The 24,023-nt window shown below is 45.4% G+C and overlaps 1 protein-coding gene across 2 annotated transcripts in view; it reads left to right on the top strand.

Moving 5' to 3' along the window:
• Positions 1-1,039: 1,039 nt before the first annotated feature.
• LOC114058794 (high mobility group protein HMGI-C-like) overlaps positions 1,040-24,023 on the top strand; it is a 57,532-nt gene continuing 34,548 nt past the window's right edge. Inside the window, exon 1 of one of the 2 annotated variants that reach the window (XM_027886501.1) lies at positions 1,040-1,167. In XM_027886501.1, coding sequence (XP_027742302.1) covers positions 1,090-1,167 — 78 coding nt within the window. In that variant the 5' untranslated portion in view covers positions 1,040-1,089. Of the gene's footprint in view, positions 1,168-11,559; positions 11,663-24,023 lie in introns of those variants that run through there. The other variant, XM_027886502.1, reaches the window with a different exon arrangement.

Here is a 24,023-nt window from a genome sequence, read left to right on the forward strand (position 1 = left end):
TATTGTTTCTGCTGGGGTTTAGGTGCATGTATTCAACAGAAGAAATATTATCCATCTGGTTTTACTATCTCCCTTTCTCAGACTCCCTTTCTGTCCTTAAAGGCATGGTTTATTCCCTTGTTCTCTCAGCATTCAATAAGTCAGCAAGCTGCCTGAGAAAGAATGTGGTTTCTCAGTCTGCATGCCAAGTGGGGCCCTGGTCCTGTTTGGATCCTGGAACTCCTACTGGTCATCTCCAAATGTGCATGTGCTGCACAGCAGGGAGCACAGGATGGCTGTGCTGGGATGTGTCTGGGAGCTGTGCCTGTGCTGGCAGGAGTCAGGATGGACACTTGGTCCAGGCAAAGTCAGAGGATCCCTTTTCATTTTTCTCTTTATACTGATGATTACATTAGGAAGAAAGATAATGTGTGGCATAGACTGAGGCTGACTTAGGAGGTGCATCTCAGGGGCGGTTCTGAGGCTGATGATGAGACACAGCTATCTCCCTCTTGCTAAGAGCTGGGATAGCAGGATGGATGCATATGTCCATCTGCATAGAGTTGGCCAGCCCCCTCCTCCCAGCCCTTCTTGCTTCTGACTTTGAGCTTTATGCACAGAATAATCTCCAGTTTAGTAAAGCACCTCAGTCTCACTGAATCAATGGGATTTAAACACATGCTTAACCTTAATCATGTCCTTGAGTATTCTTCTGAACTGGGCCTTTTACAAGGGTGTGAGTCCCAGGGAACTTGGGGACTTGCCTTCTTGCGTGCTGCTCCTTATATACTATTGATGGAACAATCTGTTCCTCATTAATGCTGCAGATTAAGCCATTTTGCCTGAGTCTGTTTTTTCAGTAGACATCTTAACTGCTCGTCTTATGATATATTTATTTGATTTCCAGTGCCTAGTTACAATATGACAGCAAATCCAGAGAAGGTTTAATAACTATTTATTCTGTCTCCTCAGGCAGACGTTGACTGCAGGAGGTGGCATGAACTCGGTGCTGGCATTCAGCTACAGCAGTGGTGGCCATCCTGCAAAATGAAACGGAGACCCAGAATGAGAAATCTCCAGTGGGAAATTATCATCACGTAAATGTGAAAGATGGGAATCACTTCCACTGCAGTTTCAAGGACAGATTCCACGGACACCTGTCGGGAAGGTTCAGGGCCCTTTCTGCTGGTGAGTGGACTGTTCTTTGTGTCTTTCTGGAGAAGAAAGGGTAAAATCTCAGGATTAAGGAAATTAGTTTATTACTGAATGAGAGCCCCAGCTGTAGAACAGATATTCCCTAGGGAGCCCAAATGATGTCCATGTGAATGTTACCCCTGAGTTACTGGCCTGCCTGTCTGGGATGTGGCTTTGTGATTGATGAAGATGTGGAAAGGATATTGGACACCATGGAGGTGACAGCTTTGGTGGAGGCTGTTGTTCCTACTCCTTAGGGGGATGAGGAGGTTTCAGAGCATTACCAACAAATCAGTCCCTCTTGTGAGGCACTTCCACACTTGTCACTTCACACTTGTCACTCCATACTTGTCACTCCACACTTGTCACTGTGTCGGTGATGGTGTCACTCCTTTTCATGCCCTGGCAGGAAGTTGGGAGGGTTTCCTTTGGCAGATGCTTTCCATGCTCCCTGGAGAGCAGTGATCCTTTGGTGCATGTGTGTATAGCTCACCACCCACTGCCCAGAGTCTGTCTGTCCTCTCAGGAGGCTGGACTTCTGTGTGCTCTGGGTATTTGTCAAGGGAACTCCTAAAAAGTGTGTTATTCATATTAGACCAAGGTCTGCAAGGCCAGGGGATTGCTGGCTACCAAAGAACCCTTTGCTGAACTGAGAGAGAAAGATGTCTGTACAGTTGGTGCAGAGGAGTTCTGCTGCTGGACAGAGAGTAGTGGGACACAGGAAAGCCTTTAAAACAGGTTTGCTGAGAGGTCACAAGGAAAACTGAACAAGATAAACAAGTTCACCATGGGAGCATGTCTTGATATTAAAGCTTTTCTTGGGGCCTGGTTTAGTACACTGTGAAAGGACAGTATTCCTCAGTCCTACCCATGTGCTGCTGCATTCAGAGCCTGGTGCCTGTGAGCCAGGGGACTCTGCCAGTCCCATTGCAATGCCTGCCCTTCCCAGAAGATCTGTCCTATGAGGTATTTAAAGCAGACATACAGCCATTAATCCAACTGTAAATCCCTCGGTGCACTGCATGCCAAAAGAGCCTCTTCCCAGGCAGGTGTGTCCCTGGTTACAATCAGCAGAGAGGACACAAGGCACTGCAGGAGCAGTGACGGATACAACCTTCCCATCGATCACCGATGGCAAGGGCTGCCAGTCACCACTGTGGCTTGGGCAAAACCCATCCCTCTGGATGCCCAGGAGCTGTTACTGGAACAGCTGCTCTGGGCACCGTGTGAGAGGAAGAGCCAGAGACGTTTCAAGTGTTTTATCACACTCTCCCCATGCCTGTCCCCCGTGGAGACACAGCCCTGACAGCTTTGTACTCGTTGTCTCACGGGGAGAAGGTTAACAATAGGAAGGTGGCTGTTTGCAAGGGCTCAAGAATTAATTACTGGGTTTCTTAGCACTGTTTAGATGCTAAAAGAAATTAAGTCTAGGGCAAGAGCTGCCTCATGAAAGGATCATTAACTATTTCATTAAGTAGTGGTACTATGTACTCTTAATATTTCTTTTCTCTACTGAGAATTGCTAAGATATAGGAAGGAATGAAGAATTCAATCTTCATCAGTGATTTCTTGATTGTGTTGTAATATAAAAACTAGAGATACAAAAGTGGCCCACTGCAAGTTCCTCTTCACTTTGCTTTAGTTATGGTGTTGATTTTGCTTCATCTAACTCTGAGGCTGACTGGGAGACTGTTTCAGCACCAAGTACTGTTGCCCTGGTGTTTATGGTATGGAAGGTCTTAGGAGACAGGCACTGTGAAATTTTGCATTCCCCTTCATTTGGTTTGAATCTGTGACGGCCACAAAAAATCCAGTGGCTTTTGATCCTGAATGAAGATGAGAAGAATTTATCTGTCACTTTACTCTGTGTCTTAAGATATCCAAAATTACAGTGTTGTGAGCTCTGATTTGGATTTCTGGCAGCGCAACACATGAATTAGATAACATGTTCTTCTTCCTAATACAATTAGATAATTTTGTGCTGTTTCACCAACCTTTTCTTGTGTGACTTGGGTGATGATTCTGTGTGTCTGGGACAGGTTTAATGCCTACCCACCCACAGGTTCCTCTTAAGCTGTCATTCTACACTGTCATTTTATCAGAGTTCCCACCTGAGACTGTGACTGCAGTGGAGCACACTCAGTCTGACTTTCAGCTTGAACTGCTTCCAGCACTGCTGCCGTCCCTGATTTTTAATGCTAATTTGCAGGTGATCTCACAGTTGTTTGAGGAGACTATAAGGAGGCTGGAAGAGCAGCTGAGTGATTATGTTTAACCTTAAGGGAAGCTGACTGAAAAACCTGCTTTTACAGTGAGGGAAGGATGTTTTACCAAAGACAAGAGCTGGTCCCATGCTGTCAGCTCCCAAACAACTGAAAATCTGTGCTTAACACTGCAGGGAGAAGGGCAAGGATACTTCCTTTGGCCTGCCTGTGTCACCATTTCAACACACCCAAAAGTCATGTCTGCAGGTGACTCACCAAATCCTCAACATGCAAAATTTAGAAGCAATAATTTGCTAAGCTCTGTTTTCCTGAAGGTCATGTGGTTCTCAAGCTGAAGTATCACTGAGAGATACAGTTTTAATTGTACATGAAGGTGGTCTGATTAATTAAATTTAAATGAGTCTTCCAATCTAAAAAGCAATAGTAGTGCTTCATAGTTGGACTGCATAATTTTCTGTGCCTTGTAATGATTCTGCTCTGTAATTTCCACTTTCTCTGAGGATTGGCCTGGCTGATTTGGAGGACTTTGCACTGGGGGCAGGTGGGGAATCACCCTGGCTGCAGAATGGAGCTGGGCTCTAGTGCCCTTTGCTGCTTTTCCAGAAAGGATTGGCTCTGGCAGAGCCTTTGCCACGACACTGCCTCTCACATTTTGCCACAGTGCTGAACAGCCCTCCTTTTCGTATGGGAATATCCTGTTGTCTGGGAACATGGGCTGTGATGTGCTGAGTTTTGTGTCTAAGGCCAAAGTGCTATGGGAAATTTTCCAAACAGGCCTAAAGTGATGTAGCTGCATCTGTTGTGCTGCTGTACCTCGTTGTTCTGTGAGCAGACATCCCTGTTCTGCTGGGCTGGAGCTCGGAGACGAGGCACAGAACACCAGTTTCTTTGAGAAAGAGCTGGAACACGGAGCATTTGTTTCCATTATGGAGGTGCTTACTAACAAGGATAAAAATCTGCTATCTCTTTTTGATCTTTTTCCTCCACAGATAGCTTGAAATTGTCTTTTCCAAGTACTTTCCAAGGAACTCATCCCTTGTCTCTCTGAAGAATCTCTTACTCTGATTACCTGTTGTAATGGAGGCTCTGTATGGGACTACTTTTAGACCCCTGAGCAGTTTCAGACACCACAGTTCTCTGTAGGCAGCAGCAGCTGCTGCTTTCCTCGAGAGAGCCGTTCAAAGCAACAGATTTGGTGTCTCCAGCAGCACCTGACCTGAGTCCAGGTTTTGTCAGTCTGTCTGTCATGCATCACATTTCCCTCCTGCTTAGAAGTGACAGCAGGCTGTCACCAAAGCATCCTTCTGGAGCCCTCAGAGTTCTGCTCCTCACTTTTACCATAAAATTTTGATTTTTAAACAACACAGCATTTACTCTGTAGGCTCTGTATTAGAGGGGAGTCTGAATGACATTAGGTACAGGGGGATTACCTAATGGAGGTTTAGGCTAGAAAGAAGCTGAATATAGCCATATATATGGTTTATAACCTCAAAAGCAACCCTTGCATTTTCACTGTAACCAGAATTTCAATGATTTGACCCTACATTCTGATTTCTGACCTGATTTCCAGATCTAAGGTTTGTCTATTCTGGACAAATAACCAGAATTCCTACAAGTTGGGTATTCATACAAGTAGTTATAGTTCATACATGAGGCTAATTACAATCAGTAGTTTTGCCTCAAAGGGGGACAAAGGACTGAACCTCTTTTATAGCACTGGAAACTTCCTATCTTGCAGTTCTCTTCAAGTATTAAATTAATTTTATTTGGCTTTACATTGAGTGTAACCATTTGGTGACCTCTTTCATTTTTACCACTCATCCCAAGGGGAAGTTCTTGGAGGTTTTTTGCAACCTTAATGATTCTGAGATGGGAGCCCTACACAACTGCTTCAGTTGAATTTACAGCTGCACAATATTGTCCTAAATTATAACCCCTGCAAAGCTAATTTTGGGGTAGTACAACCAGCAAATCCACCTGACTTCCCACAGTTGCTGAAGTTGTTTAGGCTGTATCTTAATGTTTCTGCTCGCCCAGCAACCTTTTGCTAACCAGTCCATCCGGTTATTTAAAGAGTTCCAGAGGCCAAGTTTTACAGAACTGGAGTGCATGGCAAGTATGCCAGACTGACAGACAAATAACGAGTCCTCTCTTTAATCTGGACAGGTACAGTATAAGCAAACTACATAAAGTCCTTCTCCCCTCCCAGGACTGAGTTTGCCTCAGTCCTGAACCAGATGGACTCTGTGGAGGTGGCTCAGATATCTCAGCCCTCGTGGTCAATTTAAAGCAGTAGCCTGAATGTCCACAAATTTGGTAGCATGAGCTGTTTCTTTAGTGGTGTAGGCAGCTATCCAGTAAAAGGTGGACTGAGATCATCAGCCAGTTTCAGGTAATAAATGACTGTCAGGCCTTCAGTCCAGCACTCATTTCTGTCAGCTTAAAATCGGGGGCACACATGCAGAGCCTTTGTACCACAGTCCTCTGGGGTTTGTCTCACAGCCAGCCTTGAGGCTTCTGCAGAGCCCCCTAATCGTCTTTTGCTGTCTTGGAAATCTCTATTTCTACTAATTAGCCAACAATTGGGAAGTATGGCTGGACACTGCTATTGGCAGAACGAGCCTGGCTTTCACCAATCTGTCATTGTCCTGCATGGCTCTGGAGATGGCAGTTTGCTGCTGCCGGCTTATATGTTAGCAAGACTCTGAAGAACTTACAGCTCATCTTTTATAGACTTAGAAAGGACTGTCAAGATGATGCAGTGTTGTCTCTCACTCCCCCTTTTCTTATTTTATGTAGAATTAGAGCCCACGAATGTGAGGAAAAACAGCCATGGTTGCAGTCAAGGCATTGTGCAAGTCTTCCTCCCACAGCAGTGCTGCTGCAACTCAGTCTAGTTATTTTTTTTTCCAAATGTGGCCTCCCACACATTTTGTGCTAAAGTCCCTTTTCCAAACTGGTTTTTAAACATCTTCTTTTTCGTTCTGACATGTGACAGCACCTGAGATGTGCTCCCACAGGCACTCTTGGTTAATACTCGAGCATTCCAGGCTATTAGTAATCTTTGGGAATGCAATTCTGCACCTCCTCCTTCCTAGACCTGGACCTTTGCTAAAAGATAGTTATAATCCCAACAGAGTGTGTAACAGCAACTCTCAACTTGGTTTATTGAGCCAGGATGGCAGACTGAACTAAGCAGCCTGGTTTATACTTGCGGTGAAGGCAAGAGAGATCATTAGCTGAGGACAGAACAGGCAGCCTTTGCTCTTGGACTGTCTTACTAATGAGTGACCTGCTACTGGACATGGGTCCTTTCTCTCTGCCTGCTTGGGACACATCACCTGCAGAAGGAGACCACAGAGAAGTGCTGACTAAAGTAACCTGTGCTTCTGGAATGGGTCTAAAAGCAGCAACAGCACGTGTTTCAAAGCTCCTTGTGGAAGTGACCTTGCTGCACACTGAGATGTACCAAAAGAGATGGACTAAAGCAAAAGGATGGTTACAGGTATCTCACTGCTCTTTGTCTGGTCAAGCCTGGTAATTCTTCTTTGTTAACTAACTATAAACAGATAAAATAGGAAGACCTCTATGAAAAGCAGTTGCTGTAGCAGACAAGATGACTTATGGGGGCACAGTTTCAGCAGCATTATTGAAGACATTCTCTTTTGCATTGTTCTGAAGTGAAACATGAAAGCTACAGCATCGTTCTGGTTTGATAAAACTGCAGGCATGGTGACAGCTGCACGTAATAGTGATCATTTAACACCTTGTTAGTCCTCAGAGACCCGTGCAGAATTAAAGTTGTGTTTTACCAGGCGATACGCACGCAGGCAGCGGCGTGAACAACTTCCAAGGTAATAGTTGTATTGCTAGCACTGGCTTTAAATGTTAAGGGAATTGTGTATCTCTATTTAGGTATATACTGGGCATCTATCACTGTGGCATTTCTGGAATTGCAGTCTGTGTTAATCAGGAGGCCATTATTAAACAGCCACAAATCACAGGCACAAGTAAGCAACCTCTCACTCAGCTTTGCTTCCCTCGGTTTCCTGTATTTACCCAGACACGAGGCCGAAGTGTGAAGCTGCACAGACATGCAGAGGTATCTAGCACAGAATCACAAGCGGGAACTAAACGTGTCATTTCAATATCTAAGGACTACCGATTCCTCAGCAGCAACCTGAGATTGAGAGAGCAGCAGCAAACGGGAGAGGGAGAGATGAAAGGACGGGAAAGGGAATAAAGCTAAGGGAGGGGTACCAGTTAAAAGAGAATAGATAATCACCTAGAGGAAGGAGCAAAACAGAGGCATGAATGTTTAAATGAGGCAGGGAGAGAAGGATGGATGAAGAAGGATTAGAAGGTGAAAACTGGGAATGGAGAATTTCCAGAGGTAAAGTTGAAATAGAAAAGCACACAACAAAAGGAGAGCTTCATTAAAAAGAAAGAAGGGAATTATCACAAGGCAGGCACAGGAATGAGCATCTGCTGTAAAGAAAGCCCAGGACTGGAATATTGCAAAGAGAACAATGAGGTCACCCACGGCCAACAATTTGCACTGTTTCTCATTAATGCTGAGATGCTAATGGCTGCCTTCTCCAAACCTCCTCTTTCCTGGGGTACCCTTTCTTTTTGAAATGTTCCACTTCAAATACAAAATTGAGGCAGTTTCACCAACAGGGACTCCATCCCTGCTGTGTTGAGCTTTCAGGTTGAGTTGCCTATTCCAGACAACTCTGAGTCTTTATCAGTCAACACCAGGCTCTTCCTTTAATGTATGTTACCTGCTTTCCTATTATTGTTATTGCTGTCATTATTTCTATTACCACTTTGTTCCTAAAGTTCATTCAGACCTTGATCATGGTCAAATTTCAACGGTGATAATCATTATTAAAAAAAGAATCTTCAAATAGTAATAAGCAAAGGAAATAATGGTATCCCTCAGATCAAGAAAAAAATTTATTTGAAAAATGCACTTTTCATCAGGAAACTTCCATTTACTGAAGCTGTTCCTGGAAATGTTTGAATCAGCCAAAGAGACAAGATGGACACATAGCAGTTCACTGGAGCTGAGCTTTATCTGGAAGACTCTGTTGTCGCAGCATCAGACAACCATGCAGTCTGATGGTTGCAGGCAAAAAGAAAACTGGGCTTGTATCACTTGAGAGGGATCATCTCTGATGGCACAGCGTTTCCTAATATACTGGAGGCATTAAAGGAACAGAGTCCTATGGACTTCCTGCCTCCACAGCTCCAGGGGGTTTGAGCAGCCACAAAGGACTGTTTTGAAAGGCTGATCTGCCTCAGACCTGCAACCCTGTGAGATCTCAGCCACTGTGATGGGCACACCGAGCAGCTGTTTATGATGGCAGTGGGCAGAGGGCCCTGAACCTGCAAAAATACACATGTGCACATTTCAGCAGGAACGTGCTCTCTTGGGGTATGTGTTGTCTTGGCATTGGTATGTATGTTGCTGCTGTGTTTTGTAGTTAATTTTTCATGGTTCTTAGGCCTCTGCTCTTTTCAGTCCTTATTGTCCCCCCCCACCCCCAACACAGCCAAACAAGGCCTCAGGTTCAGCTTTCCAAATCAGCCTCCACAAACTTGACTAGCCAGATCTCCACAGGGAACAAAGTCACATAGATTTCTGTGACAAAACCCATTGATCTGACAGGGGCTGAGATAAATCTGCCTCAAAAAGTTAAAGCAATAGAAATCCGGATCCAGCAGTGCGAGATTTCAGTGACAAAAACAGGGAGTTGACAGGGACTCAGACAAATCCATCCATGCTGAGTGACTGTGCATTCGTTCCACACACAACTGCCTGCTTAAAGAGATAGTGATGAGAGATCCCCACACAGCATCTAACACGGCATCGGTATTTGTTAGGAGATTAGTGTCGGGAGGGAGAAATACCCAATTAAAGAGGTATTACTCTGCCATTGGGGGATTGGGAGTAAGTAGCAATAATCATGCCAGCCACTGCCACAATAACGCTGCTCTGAAGGAAAACATGGAATGCAAAAGAGTTTGAAGAAGAAAGAGAAAGCAGAGTGTATTCACAGGTTTGGAAGTGTGGCAGTGAAACAGCTCAAACAAAGATAACCAGCTCAGACTCCAATTTAAAAAATGTATGGGATCAGGACAAAAAGCAGTCTACATAACCAAATGGCAACTACATCATTCAAGGCCCACGTGTTCCTGTCCAGCTAGGAGAGTTCTTGTTTCTACAGCAGAACCAGTGACTGCAGAGGGATGGGAGCTGGTGCTCAGTGCAGGCTATTGGTGCATTTATACTGCTAGAGCACAGACTGCTTAAAACCCGACACATGACAGCATGAGGAATGCCTTCCTGGAGCAGAGCACTGGGCCATCTGGTCAAGAGTTCTGTCTCGCCCACAGCAAAAGGACACACTCCTCAGGGGGAGCCTGTGAGCTGTGGCACTTGCTGCTGTGTCCCCACTGCCTTCAGAAAGGTTGGATCAGTGGTGCTTGTGGATACATCTCTGCCCTGTGTTCAGTAGCCTCTTGTGGATCTGTTCTTGAATTTGTCTAGTAACTTTTGAACCTGATGGTTCCACATTCCTCCTTTGCAGGCTGGCTGCTGACTTTTATTTAAAAATAAGAAAGGAAGGAAGGACTAAGAAGGGGATCTGTGGCTGGAGCAGTGGCCTCATGCTTGGAAAACTCTTGACTCCCATTTCCTGCTATGTTGTAGGCAAGGTGCTAAAAAGTGAGACTTTTAGATTCTTAAAGATGACAATTTTCAGAAACAAACAGTATCTAATTCCCATTGAAATCAATCAAAAAGAAATAGACTCCTCAGGGCTTTTCAGTTCAGCCAATTTGAATTGCAGTTATGCATTTCATAGTTTGAAAAGTGTATCAGCCAACTCTGCATCCATGGGTTTCTTAAGGCTCTTTAAAACCTTGCCTTTAGTCTCTGTGTCCTGACCTCCAAGTTCTAAGGAAGGGTTAGAGCTGCCCATCTCAGGGAGGTGTGATAAGGAGAAACACATCAGAGACCTTGAAGGGTTCATCTGCTAAGGCAAAGGAAGGACATGTGAGGGTCTGAACCACCTAATGAAGATTGAGAACTGTCAGAGGTTCGTGTTTGCCAGAGGCACTACACTGAAAATCAGCCAGCTGACCTTTCCACACTCACAGAGAAGCCGGTCCCACATGCCAGTGTAAGTGTGGTGTAGGCAGAGGGGAAGGAGGTGTGGAGGTGAACAGTGCAATGTAGCCGCAGGGACGCTGCAGACAAGTCTCTCTCTCTCTCTCTCTGAGTCTGAAATGTCCCAGCTATGCTGAATCCACCCAATGACAGCTGCCTCGTGTGGGGTCAGCTCTGTCACCTCACCATGATCCTCACCTTAAGGGAGTTCACAAGTGCTACACAGCCTTTACAAACTTCTGCAAGACCTACATCATCTTTGGTGTTAGTGCTGGCTGACCTGAAACTTCTGAAGTGGAATGCAGGACACAGGCAGAAGTCTACCACAGTTGTCAAGGCACTAACCTCACATCCTCAGATGACAACAGTTGTCACAAAACTTGTCACTAACTAGAAAACCCCTGTTGGCACGTGCTTGCTGTGGAACACGGCAGGGAGATACTGCCTGGGTGGTGGCAGGAGAAGCTCCTATTGGATTTCCCTCTGACTGCCCTTTCCAAAGCCACAGGCATTTGTCTTGCTTGCCTGCTTTCTCACTTGCTGTTCTATCTGCTAACAATTCCGCTGCCCATCTGGTTTCAAGTTGCTCATCAGTTTTCTTGCCGAGGAATGTGAAACAGCAAAAGCACTTCGTGAGCTGAAGTAATTTTTCTGGAAGGGACGAAACACTGCTGCAGCCAGGTGCTCTATTTACAGCTTTGAGCACAAACTCAGCATCCCATTGTTGTTACTGTAAGCACCGATCTCTCTGTGTGAGCAAAATGAGAATGGCTTTGATGTGGGGATTTGCCTTTTCGGGAGCATACGGTGTTGGTTAAGGCAGCATAACCCACAGACCAGAACACCTACGGGATGAGCAGCACACTTCTGGCTTGCCAGATGCTGGCTGAGCCTGGGCCAAGCTGCTGAACAAGCAATAGTTTTTCACTTTTGTCTTCCTGGCAGGTTCCAGTGCTAACTGCTTTAAACAACTCGGTGCCTTCAGACCAAGATCTAATGACTGCTAGAAATGTCATCAGTGTAGGTGTAACTGAGAGGTGTGACATCAATGTCTCAGCAAGGCTCCTTCAGCTGGTATTACCCTCAGGTGATTCCCATTAGGGCCTAAAAGGCCCAGGACTCTGATTTAGTATCTAAAGCAGATGTATGTGATTTAGCTGTTAACAGCATCTACATCTAATCTAGCACCTACACTTCTCTGCAGTGTCATTTAATGGTCAGAACCATCACGGAGCCATCCTGATGCTGCCTGCCCTCCACCGAGCTGTCCCGCAGAAGGGCTGCCCATGCCACCCCACCTGCCCCCCGTGCTGGCCCTTTAAATGTGGCAAGTGGAGGCAGCTGCAGGCCTTGAGGAGCCATTTAGCGCCATTGGGCTCCCGGCTCCTGCTTGCTTTGTGTCCCTCCTGTGCTGGTAAGAAGGTTTACTTGCTCTGATACTCCTTCTCTGCTCGCTCTGTAAGGCTCGGTGCTTGCTTTCTCCGGTGTTTTATGGTTTTTTGGCTTGCATCAGAAGTAATACAGAACAAAGGGATGCAGAGGGTGAAGCCCCAAAGTTTCCCCAGGCTGTAGGTTCCTGCCTCGTGGTGGTGTGTGGTCTGCTAAGGGCGTGTGTGAGTGTGTGCTTTAACCTCATCTCTAAGCCCTCGGCTTGTACTAGAGGGGTCTAGTTAATATTAAAAGTGTTATTTTGGCAATGTATCTGCTCTTTACCCTGGTTGAAGTGAAAAAACCTTGCATAAGACCCCAGTACTTGCTGCATTTATAATGTTCCATATTAATTCAGAATGTTCTCCACGGTTGAATCATATTTGTCTTATGTCACCGAGCTTCTAAATTTGTTAAACTGGCACCTCTGCAGTTATAGAAAATAACTGTTTCACAGTGTCAGGCACCCCAGGACGAAAAAGCTCCAAGTTCTAGTCTTGGGCTTCTTCTCGAGTGTTTCATCTTCTCCTCACTGTTTGATTTGTGGAGATGCCAGTTCTCTTTCAGCTCCACCACACGGGTGCTCAGTGCCCTGAAAGGGCCGTGGGGTTCCTGAGCTGTGTAAAGCATCATTATTACGGCTACTTTTATAGGTAAGAAAAAGCATGTTTGGCAGCAAACAACAAAAAAAGTGTTTTCCAGCTTTGAATGTGATGTATAGAAAGACCTGTGTTGCTCAGCTATTATGGTACCTCATAGCAGTGAAATATAGGGTTTTCCTCGAGTTGTATTACAGCTGCAAAATCTGTTCCCTGAAATGTTAGGCGTGCCAGCCAGTTTGGATGTAAATAATAAGCATGTCCATCGTTGGCTTTTTAGAGGCAGAGGGAAAGCCATTTGTTCAAGCTCCGTCTTGAACCTTCACTCGGGAGGAGTAAATGTTGGGTGTCTCTGTGTGCCCTGGAAATTTAATTTATCTGTAAACAGGTTTCCTTTACTCCACTTGGGACTATTTTCTCAAGAGAGGTTAAGCTGTACTTCAGGTAGCAATGAGCACTGAGAACAGAAAACAATTTACAGAGTTTCATAGCGATATTAATCTGAGCAGGTGTCTGCATCAAAACACCGTAAGACAGGTCTCCTAAAATCCAGATACTGACTTAAAATCTGTTGTATTTATTAACACTAAAAGAAACCAAAAAAGTATAAGTATTTAGTTTATTGAGCATAATAGATATTCTTACTCTTTCATTCTTTTCAATGCAGTATTCTAGAAATTTTATTTAAAATCAGATTACTGTTTAATTACACAATCCAGACACTGGAGCTTTAAGTGAAAGGCTCAGATATGGTTATGTCCCTGATAAAATAGGTGAGATTGACAGTGCCATTTTAGGGCACTGGATTATTTTCTCATGCTCCTGGTCCCCCAATGAATTTATTTTAATTAAGAACTAGTGCTGTGGGTGCAGTGTTAAACTGGTATCACTGTTTAGCTGTGCCTTAAAAATAAACAAATGCAGAAACATACTACTCTGAGTGACAGGCGCTTTGGTCTGCGGGAGGGAGCAGACCCTCAGCAAGAAAAGGCACAAGCATCCAAGTGAAAAGATAGTTTTTTCACCTCACATGCAAGGCCTACAGCACTCAACAACTCGAGTTAATTGCAGAGTGGTCAAGAAATAAAGCCAGTATGGAAATGTGTAGTACTGTGCAATCTGTAGTGTTCTCACCACATCCACCCCCTTCCCTCAAGTCTGAGCACTGATCACAGCAAAGGACTTGATTATTTTTTTTTCTTTTTTTTTTTCCCTTTGCTTATTCTGTCAAACCTTCCATATCCCAAACCTCAGCACCCCACTGGAGCTGGTGAAAGGCATCAGTGCACACAGTCACAGGAGACACTCGGCAACATCACTCCAGGCTCAGTTACATGGGATGAAGAGACAAAAGTAAAAACTCAGGGGAGGAAAAGAATTGGATTTATTTTAGTCTCATGGTGCTGGTGTGGCTGTCAGTGTTTCTTGGAATATGCACACATTAGAAGAGGTATTCTTTATAAATTTTTTATTGATCTTGTCTCAGTGACAGTGATTAATAGTATTTTCATCCAAAAATGTCACGTCTTCCAACAAACCTGAATTTTCCCTTTGCATGCTTCTATTCCTCCAATCCCTGGAGAGCATTGACAGGAGGGGAAACTGAAGTAGAGGGAGAATATTCTCAAGGACCACACCATCAGTATATGTGACTCCATTTACCCAGCCAAGTCCCTTTATTATCACCTCTTATTGCAGTAGCATTTTGCATCTGCCAAGTGGGGGCATCTGTGTTAGATTTGCTTATGAATGACAGAAAGGAGTTTCTTATTTCAAAGATTTCAGTGCCTAACGAGCTGTGCACAGGAATTGTACCCAACTATATTCAAAGACTATTAGGGCTCCATTGCTTGGAGACTGAAGTATTTTATAGCTTTTAGAGGAATGAATGTAAATGCTGTGTTTATTTCAGAAGGGCTCTGCCAGATTTCCTTTCTTGTGCAGAGAGGCAATTAATTTCTAAACTAATCAAACGAAAGGTGATGCAGCAGCCATACATCACCTGCTACCTAGTGCTTGCCCCTCCTAATTTGTGTGTTGAAATGTAGTCTCTGCTGGTCTATCCCTTGGTATTAAAGCTGAGGAAAGCTGCAGTTCAGCAGTGGGTTTTAACTCAAAGCAGATTATTCATCAGAACTGAAAGACTTGTTTTCCTGTCACTTCCCAAAACTGGAAAAAACATACTATATTTTTTTTAAGTTCAAGCTCAGAGCTGTATGGTACTTAGCTGACTGCTTTCTTTATGGAGCTCGAGGTAAACTGAAGTACCTAAATATCTTTGTGAGCTGTCTTAAACACCCACTGGAGAGGGAGAATAGTGTGTGTTACTGCTCTGCCTGGGAGTCTGCAGCTAAATCACTACCAAGGCTGAGTGTTGTGAAGGGTTAGGCTGGGTCTGGAGTGAGAGATTCTCCAATCACCGTGTGGGATACCAAGGAAGGGAAACCAGCTGTTATCGAATGAAATGATTTCCCTCCAATTTCTCCCTTGGGTTAGGAAAAAACTTCCAGGAACAAAAGGAATTTGGCATTCTTCTGCCTCTGAACTGAGTGAATTTGTGAGATATTGGCTGAGATAACCAATCAATAAGTAAAATGATTGAAGATGAAATTGAATGCTCTTTGCCATCAAAAAACGGGGCTGTTGTGTGGCTCCTCTTCCCTGCTGCAGACACAGTTAGTGCTGTGTGCCAGCAAGCTGGGAGTGCTGGATGTCCTTAATAAGCTGAGAGGAGAATAGACATATCCATCTCCTCCGGCCACGTTCCATGAATGCTGCTTCTGTACAGCCGGCTGCTTTGTCCCTGTTTTCCTGGGGGTCTCAGCCAGCTATCTTAGGGTGCTGAGGCTGAAATTACCGGAATGCATGCAAGGCTGTGTCCCCAGCAGAGGTTTTTCTTGTTAACTGATGATGAACTTCTGTTTCCTAGTAGGTGTGCACACGTTTGTGTGGGTTCTCCATGAAGGGCTATATTTGTGTATCCCCCAAAGGGGGTGTGTTTGTTGTTTTCCTGTAGGTGGGTAAAACTCTGTTTTCCATTCCAAACAAAAATATTTCCTTTAGATACAACTTCTGAGACTGAAGAGGCAACACTGGAAATATTTGTGTAATAATTACTCATGGAAGGCCAGTACCTGAATATGCTGGAAATTAATTTGGTGGAATGTGGATGTGATTAGTCTGGATGCTGATGACATCTTGATGAGTACTTTCCTTCACTTTAACTGATTCTTTTTCATGAGGAATATACAACAACACTGTAATGTTGAGTTAATGAAGGTTGGGTTTTATTTTGGAGGACATATATATAATTGCAGGGAAATAAAACATCTGTGCAATGTATATTGCATATCTGTATCTGTCCCTAATTGTTACAGTTTTTCTCTTTGGATTTTCAGAGCTGCAGACTGTGGAGTGTTATTGAATCTTTATTGCCTTTGAGATCCTAGATTGATATTTGGAAATAGTGAGCTCATCACTGATATGATTTTGCTTTCTGTGCAAGGCAGCTTTAAATTTCTAAAAAGTCAAGGCAGCATCTTAAAATAAGATGCGGGTGCAGACTCCACTTCCTGGAGCCTTCGCTTTTGTTCTTTCTCGTTTTTAGTCTAAAATAAGTCATTCGGAATAAAAGCCTATTTTTGTTCCTTGTGGGTGGAAAGCAAGCTTGGCTCCCTCGTTTCTCATCCTGTGCACATCAGCGTGATGTATGTACACCCAGCGTTAGCATCGGGGAGATACCAGATAAAGCCTTCAGTTACTTTGATCTGCTAGTCATGTGTTAAAAGCAGGAATAAAAGTTGCTTTTCTAACTGCAGAGATTTTGAGATGCCTGCAGCATTGTGCTTTCCACCCCTCGGCATTTCATGAACGCAGGAGGGTAACGTGAAGGGATCACTCGAGCCATTGCATGAAGGAGGCCACCCTTGCTGTAGAAGGGAGGTTTTGTAACACGTGGACAGGAAGCATAAGGGCTTAGGGAAGGTGTGCTGTGGCCAGCTGAGGGGGCAAGTGGAATTTCTGTAGTCCTCACAAGTGATACTCAAATTACAGAAACAGAAAATAGAGCTTATGAGGTCACTTCTCCCTTTCCCTCTGCTCCTCCAGGCAGAGTTTGTGATACTTAAACCCTTTTTGACAGATGACTGTTTAGCCCGTTCAGAAAAACTTGAGTGATGGAGACTCCCCAAATTCCCAAGGCAATCTGTTCCAGTGCTCAGCTGTCCTAATCGTTATTCACATTTAATTTTTAGAGGACAGGAAGGCTGACACAGCTTCCATACAAAAGGAAAGGACTTTCAGAAAATACAGGCTCTGTAATTTCAGTGTGCTGTTTCTCCTGCCGTGCGTGAGATGGTCCCTTCCCAGCAGTCATAGGTGTGGCATGGGTTGGGCACCTGAAAGAAATCAGCTGCTAAATGACCATGTCCAGAGCTGCATGTGAGCCTGAGCGCTCAGGAACTCACCCCTCCTTGTGGTGTGTGACCACAGCATGAGTGCCAACATTCCTTGTTCTCCCAGAAATTTTATATAGCTAGGACTTGGGAGTTTCCTGGGGTTTCTGGACATGTATAGGACACACAGTAAATAAATATGAGAGACCTACAGCAGGGCAGGACAGCAGCTCGTGAGGAGCGACTGCAGCTGCAGGGATATTTAGCACCTCTCTGTAATGTGTGCAGGGAGGGGAGAGAAAAAAAGGAGAGGAAGAAATATCTGGAATCCAAAGCAAACAAAACCACCCGAGACCACATCTGTGTGTACTGGCAGTGATTTTGTTAATTTATTTATTATTGTTTCCTAGATGCATCTAGGGTAGCTGAGGTGCTCCTACAGTAACTGTTGTGCCCAGAGTCTGTCCCAAAACATTCTTCCTCAAGTGGCCTCAAAGCTCTCCCTAGTCAGTACCTTTGATTTTCTTGGTGGAAGAACTTTGTGTGTGGACATCCTTTTGCCCTCCCTGTAGATCTGGAGTTGGGAGCAGCCCGCAGCTCTGTGCCAGCACCCTCTCTGACAGGGAGCTGGTTTTGCTGATGGCTTCCTGGCATCTTGGACAAACAGGCCATTCTCAGCTCTCAAAGCTTTATTGTCAGAATTTTATTGTCAAAATTTTAACTGGTGCCTGTTAAATTTCACTGTTGCGTTTGGTTTGGATCTGCTGCAAATTAAATCTGACTTCTGAACCACTCTTTACAACGCTGTCTGCTGGAAGGGGTCTGAGAGCACTACCTGAGCCAGGTCAGGTCTCTTCTCCTGAGCTTTCTTTGTGGCTGAAGCAGATCAAGTCTTCCCTCTGCTCTCATCCTGTTAGGTGTTTCAGTGTACCCATAATATTCTAATTAAAACAGCAGAATGGAGTAAGTCCAGTAGCTCTAGGTTATACAAATCCCTTAGACCTGAGTGCATTTTTAGGCACCAAAGGGTTAACTGCACACAGTTTCATACTGGAATGGAAAAGGAAAGACACCTTTTTGTTATCAGCCGTTTTGGTGCTGTCCTCTTTTAATCATTTCAGGCTTTGAACTCCTGCTCTGAAAAAGAGTCTCTGTCTCTTCATCTTCAGCAGCTGCCAGGTCTGGAGGCCTAATCAATGCAGGTTATTGATAGCAAATCAATTAATGCAGACAAAGGATCAAAATTAAGGAGCTTTCACTAAATTAATAAGTGATTCCAAGTCTTTTAACAGAGTGCCTGAGATAAGGGCAGCTCAGTCTTCTGGGACAGCAGCCTCCAGTCCTGTTTCCAAAGACAATCAAATGGAGAGAGTGAGCTGTGCTTTTACATTTTTTTCCTCCCATTTAAATAACCTGTTTTGTTCAATGGGAAGTGCTTAAAATCTGAGTCCAGCAAGGCTGCCAGGAAGCAGGTTCTAAATGAAAAGAGCAGATTCATCTGCATAAGGATGTCGTGGTCTTGTTCAGCTGATTCAGGGAGGACCAGTTGTTTCAAAAGCTGGATTTATGTAAGATCCCAGCCAACACCAGAATTAAGGTTTGCTTCAATAGCAAATGTGTCTGAAATTGGACTGGAGATGCCCACAGAAAGAGCTAGATGCAGGAGAGCCTAGAATAATTTGGAGCTCCTGCCAGGCCCAGCCCTTCTGCCCTATGGCAGGTCTGCCTGGGAGAAAGTGGACCAGGTTCAATCCAAAATCCTTGCAGCTGGTGACCCTGCCTTGTTCCCTGTCAGGAAGGATCAGACAAGATGCCTGACACTCCTAGTACTGCCAGCACACCAATCCCCTGTTCCTCAGCCTCTCCTGGGTGGAGACCTAAAGGCCTGGAGTTCCCTACCCATTACAGCAGCTTTTCCACCTTTCCTCCTGGCTCAGCCCAGGGAAGTGAATGAACAGTGCTGTGGTGGAAGGGTAGAGCATCTCTGGCAGTGTCCACGTGGGTAGTGCTGCCTGCTATCTCCTCCTATTTTCCTGCTTAATAAGAAAGGCCATTCTGTGAAATGCCAGAAACTCTCCTGCTGTGACAGTAATTACCAGGGATGGAGATGGAGCTGGGAAGTAGATTACAGGAGCACAAATACAGCACGTAGCTCACTGAGGATGCCGAGTGGCTCAGGTCACTCCATGAGTCTCCCCTGCAGCCTGGTAGAAACACCATCTCCCTTTTTGGGCCTGTCTGGGTCATGTCAGGTCCCTGTGCCACTGGTGCTTGGTGCTGTCCAGTGGGACTAGATGCTGATCCCAGGGGCTGTGCAGGCTCTGTAGGCTGAGCGTGGAGGTGAGAAGGATCTGATGGCACTGCCAAGGCACCATGAGAAGGGAATCAGTGGCCTGGCCTTCTCTATGCACTTGATCCCGTGATGGCAGGGCAAATTCTGAATTCAATTCCTGTAGGTTTTGGTTGTTGCAAGCCATTATGTGTTCAAGAGTAGTTTTGATACGCTGTGTGAAAGACTCCTCATGACTGAAATGGCTGCAGCTTCCAAAACTTCTGCCTAGAAGCTTATGCCAGAAGTGCTAATATTTGGATGAATATATGGAGATTTACAAATGTAGCCCTTGTCATAGCTGATATCAGAATTGTACCTGAATGCCAGGCTTTATTGGGTCGGATTCCATGTAATCAGAGGTTGATATTCACTTCTTCCTGCTGCTCTGTTCAATGATCTCTGCCTGGCTGTTGCCACCCATTGCCTGTTGTATTGCTGGCACGGAAATCCAGTGTGTTATCTTCATCTGCCTCTGGACTTAAGCAGCTGATGTTTTTGATCTAATCCACTGCTCCTGTTGAAGAGTTGTGGAGCTGGATCCGTGGCATGGAGGCCCCTGGATGCTGTAGTTGTCATTGCAGCCCAAAGCTCGGGTCACATCTGAGAGAAGGACGAGGTTAACTCGTCATCTGAATCAGATGGATGAGTTGTAACACTGTGAGAAGTGGCTCTCTGAGGGTACAGAGCTGCTGTTCTTTGTTTCTGGACCGACTGGGAGAGCCTCTTTGCTCTACTGTGTCTTGCTTACTCCAGGCAGGGTTTGCAGCCCTCAGATGTGCAATCCTTTGCCTCTTCCACCGCTTTCAGTTCCCTCCTACAAACGCCTGCACTGACTGCAGTTCTCTGCAGCCACATGTCTCACTAACTGCTTAACCTAGAAATTCTTTGCTAAAAAGATCTGACATCACAACACCCTGGAAAAGATTCCTCTCTCACCCTTCCCCCTCCCTGGTCCCTCTCTTTTCTTTTCCCAGGATATATGAAAAGCTATAACTACTAAATCAAAATCTATTTGATTTTTGTGCTCCCTTGATAACTGGGCAGCTGATCCCTATCACCCAGCTAAGGCTTATCTGCTGCCTCCAGCTTCCCTGCTGCAGCAAATGGTTCCTGCAGGGACAGTGCTGGGTTATAAAGTGAGAGTGATATTTTGGTCAGGGCCTTTTGCTTTCTCACTGTGACCAGTGTTGGTGATATGTTCCTGAGCAAGTGGCTTGGTTTTCTGGGAGGACTAGAAGGAAGAACTGGGCCTCTGGGATTTACAGGTTCAAAGATATATATTTTTCATCTCCTCCTTTTTTTTCCTTGAGGTTGTGAATTGATGTCAGGGAACACGCAGGGTCAACAGCATAGGCTAGAGCCAAGGTAATGGGTTGGTGGTTTTGCTTTAGCTCTTAAAGTTCCCAGGTGAGATCTTCTTGGCCTTGTTAGGCAAGCACTGACCCACATGTGTGTTGTTCATTCCAGCCTGTTCTGAAAACAGTTCTAGTGGAAGAAAAAATACCAACTGCTGTGCTTAGTATATTACTTGCTAATTTTTAACTGTAATTTTTCTGTGGCTTTTGAATGAGTTTACCAGGGTGCTGAAGAGGCTGTAGAACCATATCTGCACAGCTGGGTGTAGGTAGCTCACTCCCAGCTACATAACACCAGTAGGATGTGGGAATAAGAACATTCCCACCCCATCCCTTCTGTCTCAGTCATGTCCTAACTGCAGTGATTCAGCTATCTGGAGCCACTGGAAGGGCTGCAGTTGTGTTAGCACCTTTTAAAAGCCGAGATGGGAGCTCAGGAAGCAGGGACTGCCAGGGCTACAACCATGCTGGTATTATTTACCTCGTCCAGCCATCCCGTGTAATTAGAATTCTGTTGCTCTAATTGGACACTGGCTTGAGGTGAGAGGGAGTAGAGTTAAACCAGATTGCCTTTGTTCCCTGGCAGGGAGCAGTCTGGGCAGCACACACAGCGTCTCTGGCAGTTTGGTTCAGGATGAGTTGGCAGTGCAGATGGAGCTGTGGTGTGCAGTCCCGAGGAGAAGGGTGGTGCAGGGTAGCTCTTTGCAATGGGTGGTGTAAAAAAAACTGCTGAGCTAAGGGAAGCGAGGCAGCTGGTGAGACTCAACCAAGTGGCAGAGCTCAGCTGCAAGATGTACAAAAATAAAAAATGGGATAGGAATGATAACAGCTTCTGGGAAAGGCCTTCCCTCCACACGCTCCTCATTCCCAGCAGGAGCCGTTGGCCTATACGTTCTGTCCCTGCTTTGGCAGCAGCCACTTGTGTTCTGTAGTGCAGAACAGAGGGTGCACAGCCATCCTGCCCCCCAGCTCTCCTGGTCAGCTGCTGCTCTGAGGAAGGGTAAAGCCATCCCTCACCCCTTACTTCTGCACCTCTGTTTTAATTTAAAACTAGCACAGCCAGGCTGGCCACGTGTTTAAGTGTGGCTCTGCTTACAGGAGAAGGCAAGGTGGAGACTCAGCTCCTTACTTCTCAGTGTCTCCCTCTCCAGAGCTGTAAATGTGGTGACACTCTCCCCCTTTGCTAACAACCCCTCGTGGCACAGCGATAGCCAGGCCCTGGCCTCCTGCCTGAGTTTGGTGACACCTGTACTGGCTCATCCTCTCCTGGCTGGCTTGGTCTGCCATGTGCACGTGAGCAGAGCAGTTCACAAGTTAGCACATTCAGCCTTACTTGTGTCTAAGAACTAAGACAAATGAAATGGTGTAAGAGCACGTTGAGCGTTCCCAGACTGGCTGCTTGTTGTACTGGGGTGTTCTCCATGGTGGGAACTTACACAGCTGGGTTGTAAAACATTCAGCTGGGCTGACAAATGTTATCTGGCATTGCAGCCAAGCAGTTGCATTGACCACTGAGATAAATGCAGGATTTTCTTGCCTTCAAGTGGACAAAATTGTCCCTGCTGGGGGTTTTTGCAACAGCCTAGAGCAAGCCAAAGTCCTAAAGTACTGTAGGGCTCCATGGCTTGGCTCTGATGCTGACACTTGGACATCCAACAGGATCAGCTGGATGTGTCTGAAGCATTGCCTGCTCCTGAGTGGGTTACAGGCCCCTTCTCTGCACCCAGGTTTTTGGGCAAGGAGGCATTGTGGTAATGTTGTGATAAACCCTGGCAGTTCTGTGGTTTGAAAATTTAGGAATAGGTGTTTGCAACGGTGCTGCACTCAGGTAAAAAAACCCCAACTTCATATGTAGGAAGTACTTTTCTATAGTCTAGACAGATTATTTTACGTTCCAAGACTGTATAATTGCAAGTGGTCAAGATACCAAAGCTCAGCCCTGGCAGCAAATGGCCGTGTGCCCTGTTATCCTCACTGAGCAGTGAAATGCCTTTGTTTAAACCCCCAGAATGAAAAGCTACTGCTTTCCCAGTGATTTAAACCAAAAAAAGCTCTGTTCTGCATTAGATTGAATTAAAAGGGTGTGTTGTCACAGCCCAGTGAACACACTGTAATTTGCCAAGCCAAGGAAACTTGACTGTTTGCAGTCACATGGCCATGCCATACTTCTCCTCGGGTTGAATTAAAGCAACTTGATCACAGCTACATAAACACTCGAGTTTTAAAAAGGCTTTTAAAATGCGTGTTGGTATTTGTCTGCACGTATCAGACCTCAGCACCTGACTGCAGGAGGTGGATGTGCAGACACACTGGCTTCCCATCCACAAAACACCCTGTGCCCATTCCAATGCCATGTATGTACCAGGAGGATGCCTTGGATCTGTGCCCTTGACCAGTGGATTTCTGCAGCAGGAGCAGGATTGTTGGCCAGGATTTCCTGGTATTCATTCCTGTTTGATATTGCTGGTTGGCAGAATTATGGTGGTGACAATGGGAATCTTTTTTCCTGTAAGAAATGCTCTGTACATACCTATTTTATCCTGTCACCTCACGCCTTCTAGACCCAGTGCAGAGGCCACTCAGAACCCAGAGGGCACCTTGTGGTATTTCAGTTTTGCAGGGCTTATGGAGGGGCAGAGCCTCCTGTGCTGCAGCTGTGACTGAGCTTTCCCTTTGTTTTACTTCTCCCTTCACAACTGGCACAGACATCCTTGTGTTCACCATCCGAGAGCTGATGGAGAGCTGAGGCAGCCTTACAGCCCTGGCTTCAATGGGAGGTCTGAAATTCCACCTGTGTTTGGGTGGAGCTACCAGGAGTGAGTCCTTTCTGCCTCTTTGCTTTTCCACCAGAAATGGCAACAATAAACTCTGCTGGGACTTTGTTCTGCAAGTGTTCCCTGGTGGGCAAAGGGTCAGCTGGTGGTGGAGGTGCCATGTCTCGTGGCATGGCCTGTTTCTGCAAAATGCAGGTACACTCCAGATCTGGAGAGACACAAGTCATTGCATTATTCTGCTCCTGGAAAGAGAAGACAAGGGTCTAGCAAGGGTGTTACAGAAATCAGATGCATCCCACTCTCATCTTTCTGTTGTGGGTAACGCAAACAGTGTTGTCTTCTCATTAAGGCAATGAAGTGCAGTCTGCAAGAGACAGTAAAATGACTTCAGGATTGTTGGAATTTCTGTAGCGTGGCAGGAAGCCGCTGTAGAGCAGTTGACAGAAGTAAAACCATTTGTCCTTGCAGGATGGAAGCATATACTGTGCCCAGCCAAAATATAAACTCCCATCAAATGGATGTGTTGGGTGAGAGCTGGGAGGGGGAAGGATGGCACAGGGACAGTG

Source organism: Empidonax traillii, unplaced genomic scaffold (assembly GCF_003031625.1).
Source record: "Empidonax traillii isolate 1590-97213 ecotype Southwest subspecies unplaced genomic scaffold, ASM303162v1 scaffold187:size1931383, whole genome shotgun sequence".
NCBI classification, from domain to species: Eukaryota; Metazoa; Chordata; class Aves; order Passeriformes; family Tyrannidae; genus Empidonax; species Empidonax traillii.